This window comes from Furipterus horrens, unplaced genomic scaffold, assembly GCF_987537825.1.
Source record: "Furipterus horrens unplaced genomic scaffold, mFurHor1.1.pri manual_scaffold_11, whole genome shotgun sequence".
Classification (NCBI taxonomy): domain Eukaryota; kingdom Metazoa; phylum Chordata; class Mammalia; order Chiroptera; family Furipteridae; genus Furipterus; species Furipterus horrens.
The window spans coordinates 43,392,714-43,418,945 of NW_028327181.1; the positions used below are offsets into that span (position 1 = coordinate 43,392,714).

At 40.1% G+C, this 26,232-nt stretch overlaps 2 protein-coding genes and 1 pseudogene across 2 annotated transcripts in view; 2 read left to right on the plus strand and 1 right to left on the minus strand.

Moving 5' to 3' along the window:
* Positions 1-22,288, minus strand: part of PIGL (phosphatidylinositol glycan anchor biosynthesis class L) — a 60,679-nt gene extending 38,391 nt beyond the window's left edge. The window contains exons 1-2 of the mRNA XM_090290639.1: positions 21,395-22,288; positions 7,594-7,693 (exon numbers count right to left, since the gene is read on the minus strand). Coding sequence (XP_090146765.1) covers positions 7,594-7,693; positions 21,395-21,767 — 473 coding nt within the window. The 5' untranslated portion in view covers positions 21,768-22,288. The remainder of the gene's footprint in view (positions 1-7,593; positions 7,694-21,394) is intronic.
* LOC149997423 (protein NipSnap homolog 2 pseudogene) lies at positions 8,703-10,946 on the plus strand (annotated as a pseudogene).
* A 270-nt stretch (positions 22,289-22,558) lies between the features above and the next one.
* NCOR1 (nuclear receptor corepressor 1) overlaps positions 22,559-26,232 on the plus strand; it is a 193,612-nt gene continuing 189,938 nt past the window's right edge. Inside the window, exon 1 of the mRNA XM_090292316.1 lies at positions 22,559-22,741. The gene's annotated coding sequence lies outside the window, so the exon portion shown is untranslated. The remainder of the gene's footprint in view (positions 22,742-26,232) is intronic.

Below are 26,232 nucleotides of genomic sequence, written 5' to 3' on the forward strand. Positions count from 1 at the left end.
GATTACTGATGTTGAACATCTTTTCCTGTGTTTATTGGCCATCTGTATATCTCCTTTGGAAAAATGTCTATTCAAGTCCTCTGCCCATTTTTAAATTGGTTTCTCTTTTCCTTGTTAGGTGGAGGAGTTTTTAAAAGATAGTCATACCTCGGTACTCATTGGCTTCAGAACTCATCAAACCCTGTACTTGTCACAGTTGGGACTCATGGCACTTGCTAGAATTTGTATGAGTTAGGATGCTGCCCACAAGAGAAAATGCTTCATTGTTTGGTACCTGTCAGTTTCAGCACCCGTCACAAGTTCCAGAACGAATTAGTGAGTACTGAGGTACCACTGTATATTATTTTATGTTATACATTATTCTACATGTAACATATAGTATACAATATATTATATATCTATGAGTATTAATCCCTTATCAGATATATGATTTGCAAATATTTTCTCCAATTCCATGAGTTATCTTTTGGCTCTCTTGATAGCATTTTTTGATGTGTAAAATTTTTTTATTTTGATGAAGTCCAATTAGTCAGTTTTTCCTTTTGTTGCTTGTATGTGCTTTTGGTGTCATATCTAAGAAAGCATTGTCTAACCTGCTCAGGAAGATTTACTCCTATATTTTCTTTTAAAAGTTTTATAGTTTCAGCTTTTATATTTAGGTCTTTCTGAGATAATTTTGTATATACTGTGAAGAAGGGGGTCTAACTTTGTTCTTTGCATGTGGGTATCTAGTCATCCCAGCACCATTTGTTGAAAAGAGCATTTCTTCCCCACCGAATTGTCCTGGAACCATTGTTGAAGGTCAATTGACTGTATATGTGAGGGTAAGCATGTATTTTTTTTTTAAAAGAGAAAAAAAAGAAAGAAAATCTGAAAAAGAGTAAAGCGTATGAATGCCTCCACTACAGAAACTGGCTAGTTAAATTGTGGCTCAGCCTGGAGGCACCAGGTCTATCTCACTGACAGTTCTATCCAACTACTATCCAGGTGTAGTGGCACATCACCTGAAACCCCAACACACACAGGCAGCTGCACTTTTTCTTATCCCAAGGGCTCTAGAGAAAATCCTACAAATGACTAAGAATTACCTCTTGAAACTTGGTGTTAGGGAGAAATAATCTGAAAAGACCAACCCAATAACCTTTTTTCTTTGGGACACACATATTATTTGTCTATAAGACTTGCATTTTAGAGAATTAATTGCCTCCTATCTGAATTTTTTGGCTCCTAGTACAATTTTTGTAGATGCTATAGACTGAATATTTGTGCCCCATCAAAATTTGTATGTTACATTCTATTCCAATGTGACGGTATTCGAAGGTGGGGCTTTTGGGAGGTGATTAAGTAGAGTCCTCATGAATGGAATGAATGTCCTTATAAAAGAGATCTTCAGAGAGCGATCTTGTTCATTCTGCCAGGTGCGGACATACCTAGAACATAACCAGAAACTGGCTCTCACCAGACACCAAATTTACTGATGTCTTGATCTTGGACTTCTTAGCCTCCAGAACTGTGATAAAAGATTTCTGTTGTTTATAAGCCACCCAGTTCATGGGATTTTTGTTATAGCAATCCGAGTGGACTAGAACTATAGCTGTAAAGGTGAGCTGGCTAATCTTATTTTGGTTAAAGAATGTCTACTTTAGAGTTTCTTTATATGTATATTCTCCTGTAGATAGCATAAATGTATAAGTGATTAATAAAATGGAGAGCACTTACAGATATCAGATATATTCCCGAGTTGAGTACATGAACCTCCATTTATAGAAGAACAACTATAGCTGAACATTCCTGCTCTGCTCCTGAAGAAGATCTAGGTAAAATCCCCATCTCATTCAGTCATTTTACATATAAAAAAGACAAGGCCAGAGAGGGGAAATTATTTGCCAAAGAACACACAGCTGGTTTGTAGCAGAGCTCTAACCTGAACACATCTTTCATGACTCCTGGACCAGAGCTCTTTCCATCATGTGCTTTCCTCACTTTCTCCTCTCTAGTCTTGATTTCCTCACATTCATCCTTCCTTCAGCTGCCAGTAAGAATCTGTCTAAAATGGAAATCTAGACTTCTAGTTAAAGGGCTAGTGACATTTTCACTTCACTCTCTTCCCTCGAACTCCATTGAAAACACACACAAGAAATAAGTTATACAGCATCAACTCTGATGAAGCAAAGAAACCACTATATCAGAAAACCACATCCCATGAATCATACTTGCTTAACACTGTGACATCTGTCCTAGAAAGAGTGGGCACGCAGCCAGCCAGCATATGTTCTACCTTGAACTGTCAACAGGATTTGAAAATCTCCAAAATCAAGCCTCCCCGTCCTCAAAGGCACCCAGTGATCTTTGATTAGCACCATGAGTACCAGAGACAATAACAGTCATGGAGACACATAGTTTGAAGAAGAATCACGTTGATAAGCTGTTTCTAGTGCTTACATTGAACCTTGTTGCCCCAGAAGAGTACCAAGAGGTGGACAAGGAAATGCATCAAAAGTAAAGGTGCCTCCAAGTGAAGGAAGGAGAAGGTTGGATGAGTTACTGTTGAAGACAATAAGATTCAGCAGGAGCTTCAGAGGGCCCCAGCTCGCATCCTTGTACCCTCCTCAGCCCTTCTACTCTTAAGTAGGTAGCTGGCCCTGCTCAAACATGAGAAGCAACCCAGAAAGAACCAACAGGGGACATCCCCTATGCATGTTAACTCCAAAAACAATAGAAAGAAAAGAAGTAAGTTAGGAGAAAAATATATAAGCAAAATGTAGATGAAAAACTTATAATTTCAAACTATCTTCCAGGGTACCAAAGAATTACCAGCAGTGTGATATCTCAAAAAAAAAAAAATAAATAAAATCATATGAAGAAGAGGGTAAGAGTTTTAAGAAGAGGTTTTTACATATCAGAAATGAAAGTTAGTGTAGCTTGGCGAATAGGTAAGGAAAAATTAAACAACTACTCAAAATAAAGAGCTATAATGGAAATGCTGAAGAGATCTAACAATTGCAAATGACACTGATATAGAGATTATAGAAGAGATAATACTTAGGAATACAAACACATAATGAGTGTTTCTAAAAATACACATATGAGTATTTCTAAAGAAATGGACAAAGCAAATGGATCAGAAAGAAACAGTCTACAGATTGAAGGAACTACCACATCGTAGAAAAATTTGATTTAAGCGAATCAACATCAAAACGTCACAAGGTAAAGTTTGGGAACTTCAAGGATAAAGAAAATATTTTATACAAGGGAGTAGAATCAGACATCTCCACAACGACACATTACCAGAAGACAATGAAGAAATGTCTACAGAGGAAAAGGAAGTATAACTTGATAATTTTGTACCCACCCAAGGTGTCCTTTAAGTATAACAGATATTGTCCTGGCTGCTGTGGCTCAGCGGGTTGAGCGTTGGCCTGAGAACTGGTAGGTCACAGGTTTGATGCTCGATCAGGGCACACGCCCGGGCTGTGGGCCAGGTCTCTAGGTGGGGGCGTGGAAGAGGCAACCGACTGGTGTCTCTCACATTGATGTTTCTCTCCCCCTCATTCTACCTCCCTTCCCTTCTCTCTAAAATAAGTAAAATCTTTTTTAAAAAGTATTAAAGATTCGTAAAACATACAAAAATATAAAATGTGCTGCTCTGCAAAATCATACTGGTTGATGACTTCCTGTTATGTCAGGAGTGAACCCAAAAAATGAACTGAGGACAAACCCTGGTAAAACAGGACGACTAGACTGTGGCTGAATGTAGGACTGAGACTGAATAGGTATGGTAACTATAATTTTTGAAAAGAATGTGTAATAAACCTTGACAAAGCAAAAGTAATAATATAATGGGAATCTGGGGAGGAGGGTTTCTGGGGAAACTACTATGTATCAAGGAGTACGACAGAGGCTGGGGATGCAGGAATAAAAAATACTGAGGGGCTTCTGGCATAAAGTAAAATCAGTGTGCATGCTGGGGTCTAATGGAACAGTGAGAATGTAATGAAAGTGTCCAAGAAAATGTGGGCAAATCAGGACGGTGTCAGGGTCTCAGGTAATTCTTGAACTGAGGTTTGAGTATGAATAGGAGTTTGCTAAAAGACAGGTAAGGGGTGTTCAGAAGTGAGAAAGCAGGAGAGGCAGGCACCTGCACAGGCGAAATTTTACACACGTAAGAAAGCACGGTATGAGGCAGGCAGGGGGACGGTGGAGTGAAAGAGAGTGTGGGAGTGGGAAATGATGATGGGGACATTTAATAAGTAAAATAATGGGGGGAAAAAAGCACAGTACGTTTGAAGCCCAGTTTAAATAGGAGACCAGAGATGCAGAGGAGACACAGATTGGGGTACTGGGCAGTCCTGCCTGGTTTTGTTACGGGAATGGATGTGATGTGGGTGTAACAGGGGCTAGATGATGAGGCTGAGCAGGGAGACAGAGGTCAGACCACGAACAGCTTTGAGACCTTGGAGTTTTGCCAGAGAGCAGGTCATTGGGCCCCAGAGTACTTTTATGGTCATGGATTATGACGGGGTGTGTGGGGTGTGTGTGTGTGTGCTTTGTTTTACTCCATCATGTTCAGGCCTCTCTTGAATCCCCACCATTCCTAGTCAGAGTATTTTGGAGCAGTGTATTTGATCCTCTTCCCGCCTGTCTTCCAGAATGAGGCCTATGAGGAGGCTGTAGTGTTTATAAAAAGGCTTAAAAGCATTATTATTTTTTCAGTGAATTCTATTGTTTTGAATTTATCAAGTCAAATATCAAAATATACACATATCTATTTCTAAATTAGCATTCACTTCTATGGCTAGAAGCTGAGTAGAGAAGGTAGAATGTTTTATTAGATATGTGGGATAGTCTACACACACACACACACACATATATAATTTAAAAAGTAGTAAAGGCTTCCTTGAAAAAACTCAAATGGCACAAAATTCTGTGAAATTAAAAAATAAGTGTTCTCCTCTTCCAGGCCTGAATTTAGTAACAGCCACTCTGGTATGTATCCTTTTAGAAATTATCTACGCATACAGATATGTGTGGGTGCTTTTTGTCTTCCTTTGCTTTGAAATATAATGAAGTCATTTTATGGATTCTTCCTAATATGTCAAGAAGCACAAAAGCAACAAATGAGTACTAAATTCATAGGCTGCATTTCCCAATCACATACAGTTCCCAAGTGTCCCAGGAGTCTCTAATGGCTCCTCCAGGCCTGCATTGGAGCATATGTGCAAGGACAGCGCTACCCAGAAGCGCAGCCATGGTGACTGTCATGCTAGCACCCATCACTCAGCTCCTGTATCTTGAAACTGCTCCTCTCTTTCTTTAGCACCTATTTACAGTGCCTCACCCATTCCAGGCATTTAATATGTATCTGTTAACAACATGTATTTTGATATCATATGACTCATTAAATTACAGAACTCCACTGATGTTAAGGAACTGGGTAGAGTTACTGAAAGTATCCATTTAGGTGTCTAATGACTGAAATTATGCCTTCTTTTCTTCAGAACTAACCCCCCCCCCCTTTAAGGGATTAGATAAGGGGTGTATTTGGGGAAGGTCTTCTGGCTAAATGTGTCCCTGAAATCTAGCAATGAAGTTTACAATAATGGAAGAAAAAACTGACCATACACAACGTATATTAAATGTACTCTGGTCTTTCAAATACAGTAACAAAGTGGTGACCTACTTTCCCGCAGAAGGCCAGGAATTGATTCTGTCTTCCTTTCTGTTTCTGAATTCTAGCATTGCCATTTATTAAATGTGTAACCTCAGAGGAGTCTCTTAATCTCTCTGAGTTTTAGTTTCTCTGTGTGGAACAACAAAAGGATAACAAAACCTATTTGCACAGTTAGATGAATTAAATGAGATGACCTTTGTGAAAGTTCACGTCAGGCACGGAGGAGGCACCAAACGAAGTGGTTAAAGCACAGGTTCTGGGGCCGAACTGCTTCGGTGCAAACGCCAGCTCTACCACTTACGCTGGATGACATGGGACAAATTACTCATCCTCTCACTATGCCTCGCCTTCTTACCTATAACATCAGAGAAGTAATTGGATTATTGTGAGAATTAAGTAAAATGGTTTCTTATCTATAACATAAGAAAAAATTGGATTATTTTAAGGATTAAGTAAGATGGTTTTGGGTACTGACAATAATGGTTTAATACATATTTACTGTTATTATTACAAATGTAGGCCCTCCATAAAACCTTCCTTTCTTTTCTTAACCTTCATTCTTCTCTTTGATTCATCTAAATCACCTAAAGTAAAATTCTAGAGCTCTGCTTTTTCTAGGTTATAAAGTAAGATGTTGAAAGACTATAGATTACATGTTGCTAGGGACTGAATTGCATCCTCTCCAAATCCATCTGTTGAAGCATTAACCTGCAACGTGACTGTATTTGGAGAAAGGGCTTTAGGAATTAATTCAGGTTAAGTGAGATCATAATAATGGTGGGACCCTAATCCTGTAAGACTGGTGGCCTAATAAAAAAGCGAAATTTCTCTCCTCTCTCTTCCCTCCCTGTGAGCATACAGTGAGAAGTGGACCACCTGCAAGCCGAGAAGCAAATCTTCTTCAGAAATCGCCCCTGCTGGACCTTGATCTGGGAATTCCAGCCTCCAGAATTGTGATAATAAACTGTTGCTGTTTAAGCTGCCGAGTCTGTAGTATTTTGCCATGGCAGCCTGAGCAGACTAAGATACATGGTTTCTTTGCATCTTCAAACTGGTTTCTTGAAAACTTTATTTTTAACAAGTTTACTACCCACCTACATTAGCATTTCACAGGTAGATGTTGCTGAAGCTGCGTGATCTTCAGGATATATAAAACATGTAATAAATTAAGATGTGACAAGAGTAAAGATCTTGATAACTGGGCTGAGATCTTTGGTTTGACTACAGTTCCCACAACTCGGATCTGGCCCTGGAGAAAACATCTTGCACTGCTGAACCAAAGCAAACACTGCACAGGCAGAAGTCTGTGTGCAAATGGGGTGCCTCAGCAGAGAAGCCCATTGATATTATTGTTAACATTAATAGTGAGAAAATAAATCACAACATATATCCACAGAGTAAAAGGGAAGTAGGTCATCTTTGAAAACAAACGAGTGAATGATCTATTTCACAAACTGACTCAAAACCATGCATCTTCCGAGGACTCCAGAGGAAGCAGCTCAGGAGCAGATGAAGGAACTTGCCTACGAGTCACAGTTAATGATCTGATGAAGCTGGGGCTTCAGTCCTGGAGTCTGGCTCTAGAGTCTCACTTTTAAAAGCATTACAAAACCCACTGGCATGGACAGAGAAGAAACTCCCCCATGGCGATCCCAATCCTGAGCCAAGTAAAACTGAGAATGAATTGAAACTTTGCCCTTTATCTCTTTGTAGGGCACTCAAATGAACAGGAGATGCCGCCACCCCGTCTAACAATGAACATCACTTCCCAACAATGTTGAACATGATAAAGAATATCTTTCATAACCAACAGCCAACATGGCTAATGGTGAAACACTAGATGTGCTCTCAATCAAATCATTAATACAGCTGAATTACCTGTTGTCAATAATCATTACACTGGATTAATACAGCTGAATTACCTGTTGTCAATAATCATTACACTGGAGGGTGGAATCCCCAAAACATCACAGCTCTGCAAAAGTTCTTTCTTACGAATCTCCCCTTGATTGTAGTAATTTCCTGAGGAAAACAAATACACCATGGAAGATTAAACAGTAGTGATTCATTCTTACTGCATCTTGTTCCCCAAAGGATTTAAGTAACCTGAAAATGTTGTGGTTATGATAAAAAGTTGAAGAAAATACAACACTAAGATTACCACCAGACTCTCCTGTGAGAAGACTATCAGCAGCACAACCTTTAAGTCACCACTCAGTCCTTCCCTCTTTCTCTCCCCCTCTCTCTGTCCATCTGGCAGCCTGGCCACCTGCCTGGCTGCATGTTTGTTTCATGCCACAGGCCGCCTTGTGTGCATCTCAGACAGCAGTGGCTTTGGAGTTAGGCAGAGAACTCGTCTGGAACCACCCAGAACAAGTGGAGTTCTTGAGCACACTATTAGTTTGAGCCTCTTTAAATTAAGTTTTCAAATATCTGTTAAACATTTATTTAAAGAAGAGGCTCCTGAGTATTACAGGAAAATATCCTATGCCAGCGTGCCCTTCCGGGACCTTGACCACATCAGCATCCCAGAGAGCTTAGGTATTCTTTATTTTCCTCAACACATACACTGCGCTTCCTAAGAATAGTTCTGGTAAGTGCAACTCCTCTGGATCCTTACAAATAACACACAGTGAAGTTTTGGCACCACTAAATTGCACTTATTATCATCCGTCTAGTGCACCCCTTAAACTCTGCAGCAGGTAATTGCATGGAGGTCTGTGCTGGCTATTTCACTTTCTGGAGTCAGTTTCTCCACGTGTGAGGGCTCTCCTGACGGTGACACGAGATCATGCCCCCAGCTGGGTCCTCAGTGTTAATCTTCTCTTTCCTTGCCTTATCGTTACCTTCCCTCTTCCCCTCTCCCTTCCTTCTTCAACTACAGTTCATCTTCAGATCAAATGGCCTTCCCTCTGTGAAGCCTTGTCCTACCTTCCCTGACAAGTAATCATTTCCAGCATTCTCCTCTTAAGGATGAACTTTTCTCCATGACCGAATTATTTATTCCTAAATGTCACTGACCTAAAAAGTCATGGTCTCATTCAACTTTGTACCATCCTGGTGTCTGGCGCACTGTGGGCCCTCAGGTAACTGGCCAGAGAGGCTCTGCTCAGTTCCAGGCAACTAAGAGAAAAACTCCGTGGAGGGAAGCCTTTCAGCCCAAAGGGATTTCCCTGGGTGCTAGTGTTGAGCTGTTTAAACCCAGGTAGGAGACAGTCATTATTACATTGTAGCTAACAAAGGGAATGACCTTAAAAAGACTCCAGATCACAGCTTAATTTTGTATTGTTCTCATCACAATTTATTTTTAAAAATCAGAAAGTAGTGAATTTTGTGGTTATTATTTTAGGTTCCTCTCAACACCACACACATACCCTCTCCCGCTGTCTCAAGGTTACTTGACCTTTGGTAATAAAGAATCTAGTGTATACCAGTGATGTGACTCCTAGGCGCAGAGGCTGTGCAAATCAGACTCATTGTTGAGAGAAATTGTGTAGACCTGAAGCTAATGCATTTATGGAACAAGTTTTATTGCTTTGTGTTTAAATTAAGAAATTTAAAATAGGTTAGAGAGTTGAAATCAGAGATCTCTTTAAATATTTTCACTAAGTTTGGCGAACTTGCAGGCACTTCCCGATGAAGGAACTGTCTGGGATCCTTCAGTAGTTCTGAGCTGAAACACTCTAGCGCAGCGTCGCAGCTGCGCCCCAGGAGGGACGAGGTCATTTATCGCGGTGGAGGAAAAGCTTTAGAAATTCTCCTCTTAATTTGTTTACTGTGGTTTTTAGCAATGTCAACTTTTGTTAATGTTTTATAATGCACACATTAGTTTGGTGGTCCATGTATTTATTATAATTATAAATAAATATACAGTACATATAATGGGAGTATATGCTCAAAAGTTTTTACTGATAGAAAAATATGACCAAAAATATTTGAAGATCATTATTCTAGAAAACAGAAAATAAATGGGGTTAATGTATATTTAATTATATAGAACTACACTTTGTGTATGTGTATAAGCTTATGAAGTCTTCTGTTTTGTAATAACTAATACTTCTCTGTAACTTGCAAGCATGACAATTAAAAGAAATTAAAGACACTTTGTAAAGACATTTATATACCAAATGTATAAAGGCAGACATTTTATTTTAAAGATTTTAAATTTATTTATTCTAAATAGGTAAAATATTTATGTGGTTAAAAATCAAAAGAGATAAAACTAGGAGGGAGGGGTCGCGGCGGCGGCGTCAGCCCGGACGGAGGGAGCCCGGGCGCCCCAGCAACGTGGCGGCGCGAGTGCCGCACGTGGGCGGAGCGGCCCCGGCCGGCGGCCCGGCAGCCTCCTGCCTGCGCTCCGGAGGTTGACATCTTCTAGTAACAGACCTCGAGAAGACAGATGGTTGAAATCCTTATTTGTCCAGAAAGTTGATCCAAGAAAAGATGCTCACTCTAATCTAGCCAAAAGGGAGACAAGCAGTCTATACAAATTACAGTTTCACAATGTTAAACCGGAATGCTTAGAAGCATACAACAAAATTTGTCAAGAGGTGTTGCCAAGGATCCATGAAGATAAACATTATCCTTGTACTTTGGTGGGGCCTTGGAACACGTGGTATGGCGAGCAGGACCAAGCTGTCCACCTCCGGAGGAATGAAGGAGGCTATCCCACCCTCACGGGGGTCATGAATAAACTCAGAAAATAAGGAATTTTTGGAATTCTGGAACGCAGGAAGCAACATGCTTCTCTCTAGGAAGAACCAGCTGCTCTTAGAATTCAGTTTCCAGAATGAGCCTGTTCCACGTTCAGACCTAATATATATGAACTCAGATCTTACCAACTTTGACCAGAATCTATGATTGAATGGGGCAATTACTGGGCTCGTGCAATTCGCTTCAGACAGGAAGGCAGTGAAGCTGTTGGGAGGATTCTTCTCTCAGATGGGACAGTTATATATGGTGCATCATCTTTGGGCTTACAAGGATCTTCAGACAAGAGAAGATATACAGAATGCAGCATGCATAAACATGGCTGGGAAGAGTTGGTGTACTATACAGTTCCACTTATTCAGGAAATGGAATCCAGAATCATGATCCCACTGAAGACCTCACCCCTTCAGTAAAGCTACAGAATTTTGATGTGCCTACATACATTTCTGTGACAAGTATTTGTCATAAATTAATTTTAACTGTATATAAAGTGAAAACACTGAAGTGTAAACGGCTGTATATAGCTTATGAGAGACCTCTTTTCTTTAAAATTTACATAATTATAAGAAAGAGAACTATTACAGTTTGATTATAATGGTGCTTTGTAGTCCTCTTGGAAACATCCATGTTTGTTGAATATACCTTACAGTGCTGAGCCACCACTCTGCAGCCTCCAGGAAAAGAGGGCCCACATTCAAATCTGAATCATCTCTAAATAAGAATCTAATCACGAAAAAATGCCATACCTTTTAAAAAAGCAAATCTGTTTTATAACTATAGATTTTTAGACAAATTACTTGTATCAGGAAGAAGTACAAATTTTGTCATGTTTCTCCAGCAGTTTTTTTTGAGTTTCAGACTAGGAAAAAATTATGAGTAAAGCAAATACCTGAATATGTCTTAATTTACTCTCATTTTTAATCATTTGCACAGTAAATGTGTCATTACTAAGCTGGTAGTGGTGGCCAAGATACCTTTAATCAGCAATTCAGTCCTCACATAGGGTGTGATGTCTCTATATGAGGGGGAAAATGGCTTGAACCTGTGTATCATATGTGATTTTACAATGAACACCTTGAATAGCACTAATTTTTATTTGTAGTATTTTTCTATAACAAAACAAGAAGCACTAGAAAAAGAGGTCTTATTTTGTAAACAGTCATTCATGATGTCAGGCATTCTCCATTAATACTCTAGTAAGATCACAGCAGATAATTCCAGGATCATGCATGAGTGGTGGTGCGTGTTGAGATTTAAATTGGCGTATAGCTGCATACTCGTCTAGCTGATTTAATTTTTAAATAATAGTGTGCCAATTTTGTGAATGTAATCATGTAAAAGTCCTCTTGAGATGAAAAATTATGACTGACCCCCAAATTAAGTAATTTATGTGTAAAATAAAGTGGATAAATCTCATATCAAATTTCAAACTTTTACATGTGAACGGTTTTCTCCAAGAACATATGAAAGTCAATGAAATTCTCTGACTTTTCAAATATTAAAAAAAAAAGAAAGAAAGAAAGAAAACTATATACAGTTAAAAAACAAACAACCAACCCTCTCCCACTCCTTTACTTAGCTAGTTCCCTACCTTGGAAATTTAAATTTATTAGAAGTGGACTGAGAATCAAGGCATTATAGTCCCAGTACCTGGCCTTTTACTAACTTCATGAATCTGAAGAAATTTCTAAAGTTCCTGGTTTCAGGAATGCCACTAAGATTTTTCCTTGAACATGACCAAATTAATTCTAAAATGTATTTGGAAGAGAAAAAGGTCAAAGTTTTCTCAACTCTAAAATGAGGGAGTTTAGATTCTGTACCAGTTAGGGTCTGACTAGGAACACAGGAACCATATCAAGGATTTACACAGTTAATGAAAAGAATTTGATATATAACTGATGGAGGATTTGAGGGTCAAACAGGGAACAGTGAAGTGACCCAAAGATTAGCGACAGCAATTGTCTACCAAGCTTTGGTTGAAGAGAGAAAAGGAGTAGTGTACTGGAGCCCAAAGGCCTGGGTTCCCCAAAGGCAGCTGAAACCAAAAGAGATGAACCCTCTTCTATTAGAATGTATCCCAAGAACCCAGTTGGAGAAATCATGATTAAAAATTAAACTAGAATAAAAATGAGGGCGAATTACCCGAATAGATGTTTCTCCGAAGACAGACAGATGGCCAATAATCATGTGAAAGATGCTCACTACCATTAGTCATTAGGGAAATGCAAGGCAAAACCACAATGAAATATTATTTTACACACACAAGAATAGCTAGAATTAAAACCAACCAACCAACAAACAGAAAGTTACAAGTGTAGATGAGGATGTGGAGAAATTAGAACCCTCATGCATTGTTGGTGGTAACATAAAATGGTACAGCTGCTGTGGAAAAGATGGTGATTCCTCAAAAATTTAAACAAGCAATAGAATTGTCATATACAGTAATTCAGCAATTCTATACCTAGGTATATACTTAAAAGAACGTAAATAGGGATTCAAACGGAAACTTGTTATATCCATGTTCATTGCAGCATTATTCAAATAGCTGAAAAATGGAAACAATCCAAGTGTCGTAAATAGATAAACAGATAAGCAAAATGTGGTATATACAGGTATCCCCCATATAACACGGTACTTCTCAAACATGGTTTCCTCTAACACGGTTAGAGAATTGGGGAAAATTCCCATATAACATGAAGTGAGGGAAATCCATGTACAATACTGAAGGTGATAAAAGCTTTTAAGAGGAAAAGATAACTCATTTAAAATTTTTTGTTTGAGCATGTACGTCATATCAGTTTACTTAGAAGCGTAAATAAAGGCCTAGACTTAGCCAAACAGTTAAGAGTCATATTTCTTAAATGCAGATCCTTGCACTGAAAGGAGCACAAGTTTAAGAGAGAACTTCAAAGTGCTTAGCACCGTATAATGAAACTTATAAAGATCTCTCAGCTAAAAGCAAGCAATCTAAAAGAACAAATTTTTTGCAAAAAGCAGAGCATGGAAATCAAGATAATGCTGAAGAAAGTTCAGAGGATGAGGATATCTTGTCAAAAAGTAAATGCATTTGGTTAATGGAGCTTAGTAGTGATGACGAAGATAACATTACTTAATTCATATTAATATGTAATACTTGATGAAAATTGCTTTAATAAAGATATTTCTCTTAATTATAAAAATATAATAGTATTTAAAAAATTTTTGGAACCTAAGCCCCCTTTTTGTACTAGTTCTTTGTTTCATATAACACGGATTCGTATAACACAGCATTTGTTAGGAACCTAGCAACTGTGTTATATGGGGGTTACCTGAACATAAATGGGGTATTATTCAGCCTTAAAAAGAAATAAAGTTCTGATATATGCTACAACATGGATAAATTCTGAAAACATGCTAATTAAAATAAGCTGGACAAAAAGGACAATTATTGTATGATTCCACTTGCATGAAGTATATAGAATAGTCAAACTCACAGATACAGAAAATAGAATAGTGGTTGCCAGGGGCTGGGGAGAGGAAGGCATGGGAGTTATTAATAGGTGGAATTCTGTTCGGGATGATGAAAAAGCTCTGGAAAAAGATAGTGGTGACAGTTATACAACATTGTAAATGTACTTAATGCCCCCTACTGAACTGAAAACTTTAAAATGGCAAAATTTGTTATACATATTTTACCACAATAAAAATATTTTAAGAATTAGATTTGCATTGAATAAAAATATTTCAATTAAAAGTTATTACTCTAAAACAGAAATCATGTCTTTAAAATTGGCAAAAACAATCTTTTAAAATATCATTATCCATCCAAGATCAAGAAACACTACCACATGCTATTATCAACCAATATACCCATACTTGTAAGTACATATTTCTTCATTATTTCCAAAAGGAGTGCATTAATATTTATCTTTACTAATAGAAACACTACTTTTCATTGGTTTCTCTGATCTATGACTTATGGATAGTCATTAACAAGGCCAAACATGTTGGAAACCATCTTTTTCTAAACATGACAGACGTAATTGTATCAGGTGGAATGAGAAGTATGCACTGCATGAGAACAGTGTTCAACTCATTGCAATGAGCAGTTATAAAAAGTATTTCCAATACTAAGCTCTTCAAAATTCATTACATGCTGCTGCTTCTTCCCCTCCTCTACTTCTATCAGATGAGTCCTATTGCATTTCCTTTCTTTTTCACACTTGCATCTTCCCTTTCTGTTGTTCACAGGCAATCTTTGTCACTGCGGAATTTTTCTGTGGTCTCCAACATGATCTCTTCCCTAATGGTTATTAGCATTTCTTTTATGGTTTCTCATAGTTTAAGCAAGTCCTTTGTTTTTACACTTAAAACTCTTAACTCATTAAGTGAATAAAAGCTCTGAAAAGCATGTAACATTCCTCAATTAAGTAAATACACAGGAGGACATAAACATTTTTATAAATAGAATACACTACATTAGGTTCAAAATAGGGGATGTGTATAAGATTTTCTGACATATAAATTCTAAGCTTAATTATAGAAACCAGGTAAGTTAATATATATTTAGAAATATATAATAGTCTTATAAACAGCCTACCATCAGCATCAATATTTATGAATAGGTATTTTTTTCAGTTAATCACTGAATCCTTATGCATTGTTTAGTTGGCATTATCATATGGCAATTCTATCAACCTAAACCTTAGAGAAAAGTGCCTAAGTATTTATATATGTTCATATATGTTTACAAAATAGGACCACAGATATATAACCTTAGAGTCAGGCTGTGACGTTTTATAGCTCCCTTAAAGAAACATAATTCATATTTTTAAATATTGCTAATCTATTCCATTCTTAATAGAATACAGTTAATATTTAATTATTTTTAAGACATGCCAAACGTTTTGGGTCAGAAAGAGACAGATGAGACTAATATTTTCAAGGCTGGATCTAAATCTCTCTCAATGAGGAAAACTTTGAAGAATTATTTATGACTCAAAATCATTATTAAAAATAATCTGGTAAGCTCTCTTTTAGGAAATATGATGAATCAGATGTCTAGAGAACCCTCTTAGAACACCTGAGCATGTGAAACTCAAGGGAGACATGTTTCAGAATGTATGGCTGAATTAGCAGGACAGTAAGGGCTGTCTTTGCAGGTCTTAAAGAAAGGTGAGCACAAATACAGATAAGCAGGATGGAGCCGGAGTATCTGCCTATGCCTGGTGGCCTAAAGTCAGGGTAGGAGATAAAGCTTGGGCACAACTAGGGAGATCCCCACACAAAGACAGGACCTTCCAAAGGCTATACCTACAATTGGTGAACCAGAAAAAAAGCCCAGTTTAAACAAAGATGGCAGGGCCACATTTGTCTCAGAGTTGGTTCTAGTGGAAGGGAAAGTAAGCAAAATGTCATCCCCTAAGGACTGTTAACTATATAATCACCTTTACTTGGTGTGGCACATTGTATTTTCCAAAAATAGTTACAGCAGTATTCTAGTCCCACATGTACTTCTAAAACCTTGTTGCTATGAAGAGGTGAAGTCTATTTCTCTCCTCGAACCTGGATGTGACTTGTGACTGCCTTCACAAACATAATTCAGTGCAAGTGACACTGCACAGTTTCCAAGGCTAGGGCATAAAAGGTAATGTGGCTGCCTCTCAGGATACTTGCCCAGAAACACAGTCACTCTATGTGGACTGTGTGTGGATGTTTTGGCCAATGTCTCTAGCGAAGTCAGATGATTCCAGTCTCTAACCTTTGGATCCTCCAGCTAAAATACTAAACATCCTGGGGCAGAGACAACTGTGCTCTAAAACCATGAGAGATAAAGTTGATTACTGTTTTAAGCCACTAGTTGTGAGATAATTTGTTATACAGCATTAGACAACTAATGCACTTGTGTTTGGACCCTGAATTTACACTAACTCTGTGGATTGAAAATCTTCACCTAAAATTTTAGTAGTGCCCTTTGCTGCCTGGCTGAAGCAACATAAATCATCATAATATCATAACAAACATGGTTTCAAGAAACATGCTTACAATGGAAAAAATCACAAAACACACATGGGAACAAGTCACTCAGAATGAGTTACTCAAAAAGCAGAATCAGACACACGGACTGCAGAATTGGAATTATTAGAGCAGATATACGTTTTCAATATATTTAAGAAAGAGGATATCACACTATGAAAATTAAACTGTATTTGCAAGAATCCCTAGATATGAGAAACACATTAAAGGATAAGTTACTAATCATCTCAATACTATATATGTAGTACTGACAAAAGACAGACATTAAAGAAGACCAATGTAAATGAGGGGACATACCATAAAATCATAGATGGAAAGACTTTATAGTGGAAATCAATTTCCCCTATAATAATCAATAGTCAGTGAAATTCCAATAAAAATGCCAGCAAGGTTTTTCCTTGAATGTGACCAAACTAATTCAAAAATATATTTGGAGGCAAAAAAGTCAAAAACAGCAAATACATCCTGAAGAACAAATCAGAGGGCTGGCCATACCAGATAATACTGCCATAAAAGCTATAGTAATTAAGACACCATGATATTGGCATAGGGATGTCAAACTGATTAAAAGCATTAAAAAAAAAAAAAAAAAAAAAAAGCAACTTGATTAACTAGTGTTTCTTGGGTTATACTCTGGAGATCAAAATAGTTACTTCAACTGACACAGCATACAAGGCAATGCAAGAGGCAGGCTGGGTGAAGACTGATGGCTTTTATACTGTCACAGTTTAGAACAGGTAAGAGCCATAGGGTCCTGGCTTCTCTACATTCTAGCCAGTCACTTTGGTCAAGTTACTTTAACTTCTTTATGATTCAATTTCCATATCTGTATAATGGAAATAACAAATTCTATGTTTATGTTTTTATACATATAGAATAATGCCTATCATAGGATTGCTGAGATTAAATGAGCCACTAATAACAAAATACTATTTTTTTTCTGCTTCTCCGCATCCCTTAAAACTGGAGATGTAGTTAAACTGAATTATTCATAAAAGTCCAAGACTTACTATGTTTTTCCTATTGCCTATAATGACCTGCTGCATTTCCTCTATACTTTGTCCTATTTTTAAAGACCAGCTCAAAAGAAAACTTCTTTGGAGAAGTTTCCTTAATCCAAACCCCTGAAATGAGAATCCACGGTTTTCTTCATTTTGTATCCGTAGTACTTTATCCCACCATTACAGTTTTCATTACATTGTATCACAAGTTATTAGCTTCCCATTTTTCATGTCAGAACAACTCAGTAGTGTGGGTAATGTTCAATACACACATTTCTGAATGAATTGAGAATTTTGAAAGTAATTTTAAAAATTAAAAGAGAAAAACAATCTAAATAGCAATTGGATTCAGTGTAAGTAATGAAAGACAACAATAAGGATACTGTTTAATACATGCCAAGGGCATACTTTATATTTTTAAATTTGAAACAATTTTGATTTGTGGTCTCAACGTATTGAAAAATAAGGAGAAATTTATAAAAGAATCCAGTGTACCTATAATACTTTGTAAATAAAATTCAGACTTCTCTTGTAGATCTCGAAACAAATTAGCTTATAATTTGACTCCTATAGTTGTAGTATAAAACATAAAATAAAAAGCAAATGAAAGAAATGAGGCCTTTAAGTGAATCTGCAATTGATATCTTCAATAGCACAAACTCAGAAGTAAAGTACTTAGGCCCAAATTTGCAATAAATATAAAAAAAAATGGTTTAATCTTACTGGCAACGAAAGATTTGCGGGGAAATAAGTGATAATCAAATCAAGAAATATTATTTAAAAATATTAGACAATCCCAGGGAGGGCACTACATTAACAGATTCTCACTACTAGTCAGTGAGAAAGTAAACTGGTATGTTTTTGGGAATGCTATTTGTATGAAAAGCCTTAAAACAGTCAAATTTAGACATCAGTCCTAATGAAATACTATGCAATACATACTGACATTTACTATTATTTGTTATAAGCTAGAAAAAAACAACCAATAAATAGACATACAACAAGGGATGACTAAGTCAAGGTTTAACCCTATGAGATCTTTTCAAAGGCTACACATCAGTTCTATTACTATGGATAAATATTTAAGTTGTAAGTTTCACAAGGACACAGTCCTTCTGTAGCTTGTTTTCACTATTTATTCCTAGGGTAAAGAATAACGCCTAGCATAATTTTTTTTTAATTAAAATTTTTTAAAATTAAAACTTTATTTTTTAAAGAGCAGTCTTAGGTTTGCAGAAACATTAAGGGGAAGGTACAGGTCTTCCTATTTACCCTAGTCCCCACATATACATAGCCTTCCCCATTACCAACATTTCTCATCAGTTGTACATGTGTTACAACTGAGGAAACTACAATGACTATCACCCAAAGCCCATAGTCTACATTAGGGTTTACTCCTGGTGTTGTACACTGTATGAGTCTGGACAATGTATAATGACATATATACATCATTAAAATATCACAACAGTATTTTCCCTGCCATAAAAAAACCATCCGTGCTCCACCTGTTTAGTCGTCCTTCCTCTCATCTCAATCCCTGGAAAACAATGACTTTTTTACTGTCTCCATAGTTTTGCATTTTCCATGTAGTTGAAATCACACAGCATGTAGCCTTTTCAGATTGGCTTCTTTCACTTAGTACTATGTATTTAGGGTTCCTCCTTGCCTTTTCATGGCTTGACAGCTTATTTTTCTCTTTAGCAGTAATATTCCATTGCCTGGATATACTAATTTATTTATCCACTCACCTACTGAAGAACATATTAATTGCTTCCAAGTTTTGGCAGCTATGAATAAGCTGCTATAAACACCTGTGTGCAGGTTTTTGCATGCACATGCTTTCAACTCCTTTGGGTAGAGAAATACTAAGTAGGGTCCTTGGCAGATGGTTTGGTGTTTAGTTTTGTAAAAAACTGCCAAACTAACTGCCTTCCAAAGTGCCTGAACCATCCCGTATTCCTATCATTAGTAAATGAGAGTCCCTGTTGCTCAACATCCTCACCAGCACTTCTTGTCGTCAGTGTCCCAAATTTTGGTCATTCTAAGTGTGTAGTGCATATAAATTTTTAATAAATATTTGCTAAATCAATGAAAAAATAACGTTCAGTAAAAAATATAAAACTGTATAATGTTAACTTCTATGAAAATCTGTATAGACAAAAAACTGAAATGACAATCAAAGGGGAAGAAGAGGTCATGCGCATTTGTTAAAAACGGCTTTATTGAGGTAAAATTTTACATAACATAAAAATCCACCCATTCTATATGTACAGTTCAATTACTCCTTATACACTTGTGCATTTATCACCATAATCCAGTATCACGGTCAATTTTTGTTTTCTTATCCCATCTCTTCTGTATGGTAAAGGAGGACGTATTCTTTGAAAGTCCCCTTCATTGAAATGTGAGGACAAAAAAGCCCCTTTCAGGACCTCTTTACCAGCGCTCGCTCTCTTCCCTCGAGTCTGTCAGGCATCATGAACTGCTGAGCCTCTATTCCCAGGACTGGAGAGATTACTGGAAAGAATCCCCTGCACAGGTGTTTTAAAACTTACGTCGTCGTCGTCGTCGTTGTCGTCGTCGTCGGCAGCCGTCCGTCTCGAGAGACGATGGTGTAGCTTCTTAAGAGTCTATCTGCACCGCCGAGAATGGTTGTGCAGTCCGACTTGGGAGTGACACGGTAACTGTCTCCTCCCGTGTTGAATCGCCATCTTACGATGACGCTGGAGTGTCCTCTCCAGTGAAGCTGAAGCTACAGAGCCTGGGCAGGGTGATATGGAGGGTCTGCTGTTGCCCATGCAGCAGACCCCCCCTCTCTTCGCAGCTGAAGGGTCCAAGGGAAAGACGGAGTCAATACAGCTTGGCTTCAGGTGCGCCGCAGGAGTTGCCGGTGTTGACTACAACGTCAAACCGCCTGAGGGACTCCGGCTCCGGATTTTCTGTCGGGGTTTACTCCCTTAGCCTTTCCCCTGAAGAGGTATGCCGCAAGGCAGCAGAGGTTTTTTGGAGTCAGAGTTTTCCTTCTCTGATGTGCCCTGACTGGAAGATCGAACCAGCGACACTTAGCTCGCAGGCCGACGCTCAATCCACTGAGCCAAACCAGCCAGGGTCTTTAAAACTTACACAAACAAGATTTACCAGACCAGAGCACCCGGACCCTGAACCCCAGATAATGGCAGAACAAACTGAAGCCAGCCAGCACTATCAGCCTGAAACCTCCTGATTTACAACTAATTGCCAGGACTACCCAGTTACTCTTCTTTTTTGACCCAACGAAAACTCACGGTTCCACCTCTCAGGGCTGGTGCATTTCTCCGCACCTACTAGCCCTTTCCCTCTCTTCGGAAAGTAAAAAGAAAACTTTGCTCTCTGCCTTTTCTTCTCTTTGCGAATTCTTTCACAGCCCGCGTCACCGACCACCCTAACATGAAAGTGGGGTGGTATTGAACTATGAAATTATTTTCTAGTCTAAGGATCTGAGTCTGTCTCTTCAATTTGACATGTGCATCTTCTTAAGACAAAATAAATTTAAAAAGCAGCAGGAATGTCCTTTGTTACCGCTAGAAGTAAAACTTTCAGGCTTGAGCAGGCATGATACAACCTAGATTCTGTTTGGTATACTGTGGTAAGATCATTATTCTTGGTCCCTCTGCAAATAAAACTGTTCCACAGAATAGTGAGTCCAGTCCCATTTCCCAACGGAAATGTAGGTATTGAATAGAAGCAAACGTGCGCTGTTCTCCTGTGCTTAATTCTGCTAGCAGAGAGTACGAAAGCAGAGGACGTCCTCCAACCAAACCTGGGAAGTTGGCCGCTACAGTCCCTAGGCTGGAGCCACCGACTCTCTGTGAAGCGCCCAGAGAAGGGACCTTCGGTGTATTATTCACTTAGCTCTCTACAACAAAGGATCGTTGGGAAAAAGTAGACTGAGAAAGTTAGCACTTAAATATCCTTCACAGCCCCGGGCCCCAGCGCCCCGCCTGCAGCCTCCTCCTACCTGCGGAGAAGCAGAGCAGGAACACGCGGTGCCTTAGGCGGGCCAAGCCTAGCAAAGTGGGAGCAAAGAACATGGCTTCATCGTCGGGGTGCGCGGTCACCAGGAGGGTGCGGCTTCCGTTTCCCAACACGCCAGCCTGCACCTGACTCTTCATTCGTTCCGAGGAGTCCCAAACCCAGAAGATGACCCGTGCGAGGACCACCACAGCCAAACACAGAACACCCAGCGCTTCCATGCTACGTAAGTGGCACTGCGCCTGCGCAATACGGAAAGGTGCCTCAGACCCTGGCTCCGGCGGGAAAACTGCGCCCTGCGGAAATTGCGTTCCGAGTTGAGGTTCGTCCCCTAACCCACTCTTACGACTTGACACCATAAACGCCGCGTTCCTGTTGTGATTTTACACTGACGCCTCCCAACACTTCTTTATCGAGTTCCCCCTACTTTATGTTGCGTTGACGAGGGCTGTGCCTGCTCGGTTTGAGAGCTGGACCGAACCCCTTCCTGTCCAGTTTTCTACCCCTGTCCTTACTCCGTCCAGTCATTTAGCTGGAAGAGTAAGGCTGAGAGCGCACTTTGTAGTCGCAAGGGCCACAGGCTCCTCTGAGGACTGAATTTTAGATGAAGGCTGACATGGCAGACCAATCGGCATCACCGCCTTTCAGTGGCGTTTTGGTGCGAATTACAGCCGGAGCTCCGGGAACTATCTTGGGCAGATCGACGTGCGCCCCTCCGGCTCCCAGCACGTGGGGACCGGCTTCCCTCCCTGCAGCCCGCGGTGGGATGAGGCCGTCCCCGCCCCGCCGCAGCGCGGCGGGGTCGCAGGACTCGAGGCTGGCGGGCGTCCCCCCCTTTCCCACGCTCTGGCGAAGGCCTCTAGCGCGGGGAAGTTGGCTGGCTCGTTTTGGGTGCCGCGATGGCAGCGCGCTGGTCCCGGGCGGGCACGGTGCTGCCCAGGCCTGTCTCCGGTTGAGGGGAAGGCCGCCGCCAAGCCGAGGCGAATTGCGGAACCTAGCCAGGAGGTGACCCAGGAAGCTCGCCGGAGGTAGGTGACGCGCTACGCCAGCGGAGGGAGTCGGTCCTCCAACCTTCCGGAAGGAGGAGGGGCGGGCGCCAGAGCCGCCCTAGCCGGCCGCCCGGGCCGGCGGGGGGAGGGTGCGGGTTTGAGTCAAGATGGCGGCCAAGGTGGCGAAGCAGCAGCGGCAGCAGCCGCGGCGGCGGCGGCGGTGACTGGAGTGAGCGCCCAGCTCACCGCGCCGAGGGAGGTCCCGAGGTAGGGACCCACGCCGGGGCCGCGTCCCTCTCCGCAGACCCGGGGGCGCGCCGGTTCCCACACTCCGCCAGCTCCCGGTGAGTAGGCCCCGGCCTCCGGGCCCCCGCTCGGTCCGGCGCTTCCGAGGGCTCTCAGGGCACCGGCCGCGGGGACGGCTTCACTGCGTGGCGCTGGGGCGTCCCGGGCCTGGCAGGTTGGGACCCACCCCAGCCGCCTGGCGCTTCTCCTCGGCCGCCCAAGGCGAGCCGGGCGCGGCGGGGACCTCGGGCTGGGCGAGGGGAGGCTTGTGGAGTTTGGACGAAGAATGGGCTGCGGCCGGGCCGGGCGGGCAGAGAGGTGTGCAGTGCTGAGGGGCGTGCGCTGCCCGGAGGGTCCCCGAGGGAGACCGAGTGGGCCGGGGGGCCCTGGCGGGCCCAGCACAGGCGGCCCCTGGGCTCCCTCTGAGGCGGAGCTGGTGGCCGTCTGGGGAGTGTAGAACGCGGTAGGGAGGGTGACAGCGACGGACAAGTGCTTGAAGATCAGGCTAGTTCGCCTTTCTAACCAAATCACTCCGGAGTGTAATGGCGAAGGGTGGGTAGTGGTGGAGATGGCAGAAGTGGGAGTTCTGTGCCTTCTGCCGTTTATTGTTGGTGTTTTAACAGGCGAAGTCGGTGCATTTTCTTTTTCGGGGAAGAGGGATTTGAGAAACTGTAATCGAGAAATCAGTCTTAATGGAGAGGAAACTGAATTCGAATTCTCCGAATTAAGTGGATTAGGAATAGTCGTGTATGAAAGGCGTGGATGGGAATAAGCGGTGTTTCTGAAACAGCAGTGTGCGTTTTACTGACGTTGTGTGCCGGCCGCGGGCCGCCGCCGTCGAGTTAACCGTGGGAGGAGGGTGGGATGGGTGGTCCTCATCTTGGGCTGCGTGTGCTCACCTGCGTCCGGTGTGCTTCCCTCTTCTTGCCCTCATTGCATTGAAATTTGCATTCACGCTGCTGAGGTAATGATGGGATGCGGGACGTTGTGCAAAGAGCAACAGGCCTGGGATCTTAAAATGCCAGCAAATATTCATTCGTTCGTTCAACATATCTTGATCAATAGCTGCTACTGATGGGTCACATGTGATTGTCCCTTGGATAACCGAAGAGTTGATGGCATTATTTAATTCTTAATGGCTTTTTGAGAATGTTTCACGTATCTTTGCATAAAGATATTTATTGGATGAACCAATTTGCCTGAGCTCAGGAGCAGACCAGTTTTAGGATCTTATGTCGAAATGGGGAATAATTGCAGATGAAGTAACCATAAGTTATTGGAACAGAAATAGTCTTTATATTCTTATTTTGTTAAAACCCAACGAAGTGTATTTATTTTAATATTTACAGTTGCTTTCCTTTTTAGCACACCTGTTAAAGGAAGTCAAGGTTAACACATGTACATATAAATATCACGCACATACCTAAGGGTGTGATTACTTGCAATACTAAAATAAAATACTCTTTTTTAAAAAATAAAAGGTTTGCCATATGTTGAACTACTAATCCAGAGAAAATGTAAAAGAAAGAGTCCTGATTCTTTAAAGACCTTTGTGACATTTTGAAATAGGATCTATCTTTCTGTGCTTCCGTTTACTCACCTGTGAGATCAGGAAGGCGTCCGCTCTCCTAGGGTTGGCTGTTGGAAGCTTAAGAGAGTTAATGGTTAAGGAAATTGCTTTAAACAGATTAAAAGGGTTATACTCCTGTGAGGTAGTAACAGCTCCCCCTGCACTTGTGAAATGCTTTCTTTGCACATCTCATGGCATTTGCACTTCCTATTTTGTATTTAGGTTTTTACATACGTGTTTTATCTCCTTTTGAGGGTAAGATAGACCCTTCCTTAATTTTATATTTCGGGCACTGTGTAGGATTTTATTTTCTATGGAGAATATTGACACTGCAAATATTTGTTGAATGAATAAACATTGTATTCCAGGTAGAAAAATGTATTCACATTACAACTTATCCAAATACACTTGTTATATCTCTGCTGTGACATGTGGCCTTTGAGGAATAGATATTTTTAACTGGGTGTCTTGTTGAATTTAATTATATATTAAAACTTAAGTATTTGGATTGCTCACATAACTTAAAAAAAAAGATTGAAGTTAACTTATGTTTCTTTGAATTTAATTGATTAAAAGCTTGTTCCAAGGCTAGGCAAATTTAAATTAGTTACTTTTTTAAAGCTTTTTAAAAAATAAAATGGTAAGATTTTCTTGCCATTGTTATCTGCAGTTGAAAGCAAAAGCCTTTGAATAGGCCAGGGATTGATGTAGGTCAGCAATTTTCAACCTTTTCATCTCATGGCACACATAAACTAATTACTAGAATTCTGCGGCACACCAAAAAATTATTTTTTGCTGATTGACAAAAATATAATTTTGATTCATTCACACAAGACGGCTGTGGTTGTGTTGGCTGTTATTATTTTATTTGACAATCTAAGGGAAAAGAGGTCAGTGTCCCTGACTAAATAGGTATTGCAGTTTTTAAAAAAAAACTTTTAAATTAGTTATTTATTTTTAGAGAGGGGAAGATAGGGAGAAAGAGAGCGAGAGAAACATCAATGTTCAAGAGAAACATTGATCAGTTGCCTCTCACGGACTCCCAGCCTGGTCTGCAACCTAGGCAAGTGCCCTGATAGGGAACCCACTGAGCCACACCGGTCAGGGCATGTTTTAAAATTCTTGCAGCGCCCTGGCCGGTGTGGCTCAGTGGATTAAGCACCAGCCTGCGATCTGAAGGGTTGCTGGTTCAGTTTCCTGTCAGGCTACATGCCTGGGTTGCAGGCCAGGTCCCCAGCAATGGGTTGTCAGAGGCAACTGATCAAGACACATCGATTACATTTCTCTTTCTCCCTCCCTTCCCCTCTCTCTAAAAATAAGTAAATAAAATATTTAAAAAGATTCTTGTATTACACTGTTTAAAAACTGCTGATGTAGGTAAATTTCAGGCTATTGGTTACTTGTTTGTGTGTGTATGTGTGTGTGTTATTCAGTTTTAATTGTATTTTGTGATGTTTTGATTGCAGTTTCAAATTCTTATTGATGTCTGGGAATGCTAGAAGTCTCCCATATTTAGTTACTTCCATCTGTTCTTTTACTTCAGATTTGGACTTTTCTAGAACATGGCACAAAGAAGTGGTAAATGTTAATCATAATTTATTATTTGCTGATTAGAGATTCATATATAGTTCACTGCCTTGTGCAACTGGAGTTAAGTGCCTTTTATGTTCAGGACACATTACTAAATGCTATAAAGGTATTGTGTAAAGTTGAGCAAATTAAATATGTGTGCAAATAACTGTAGATTGCCTGATATTTTGTACTTTTCAAGTCTGAGGATGCAAAAAGTACATTTAGATACATGGTTAAGAAAACATTTTGTTTGTTTTTCTATCAGGACTTACTAGGAGTATTGGAAAGCTGTGAAATCTGCTATGTAGCAATAACTATGTAGAGCATCTGTTTTTTATTTTGGTATTCTTGTGGTAGTGGTTTTCCTTGAATATTTTTACTGTTTTACTACCATTTTTTCTACCCAAG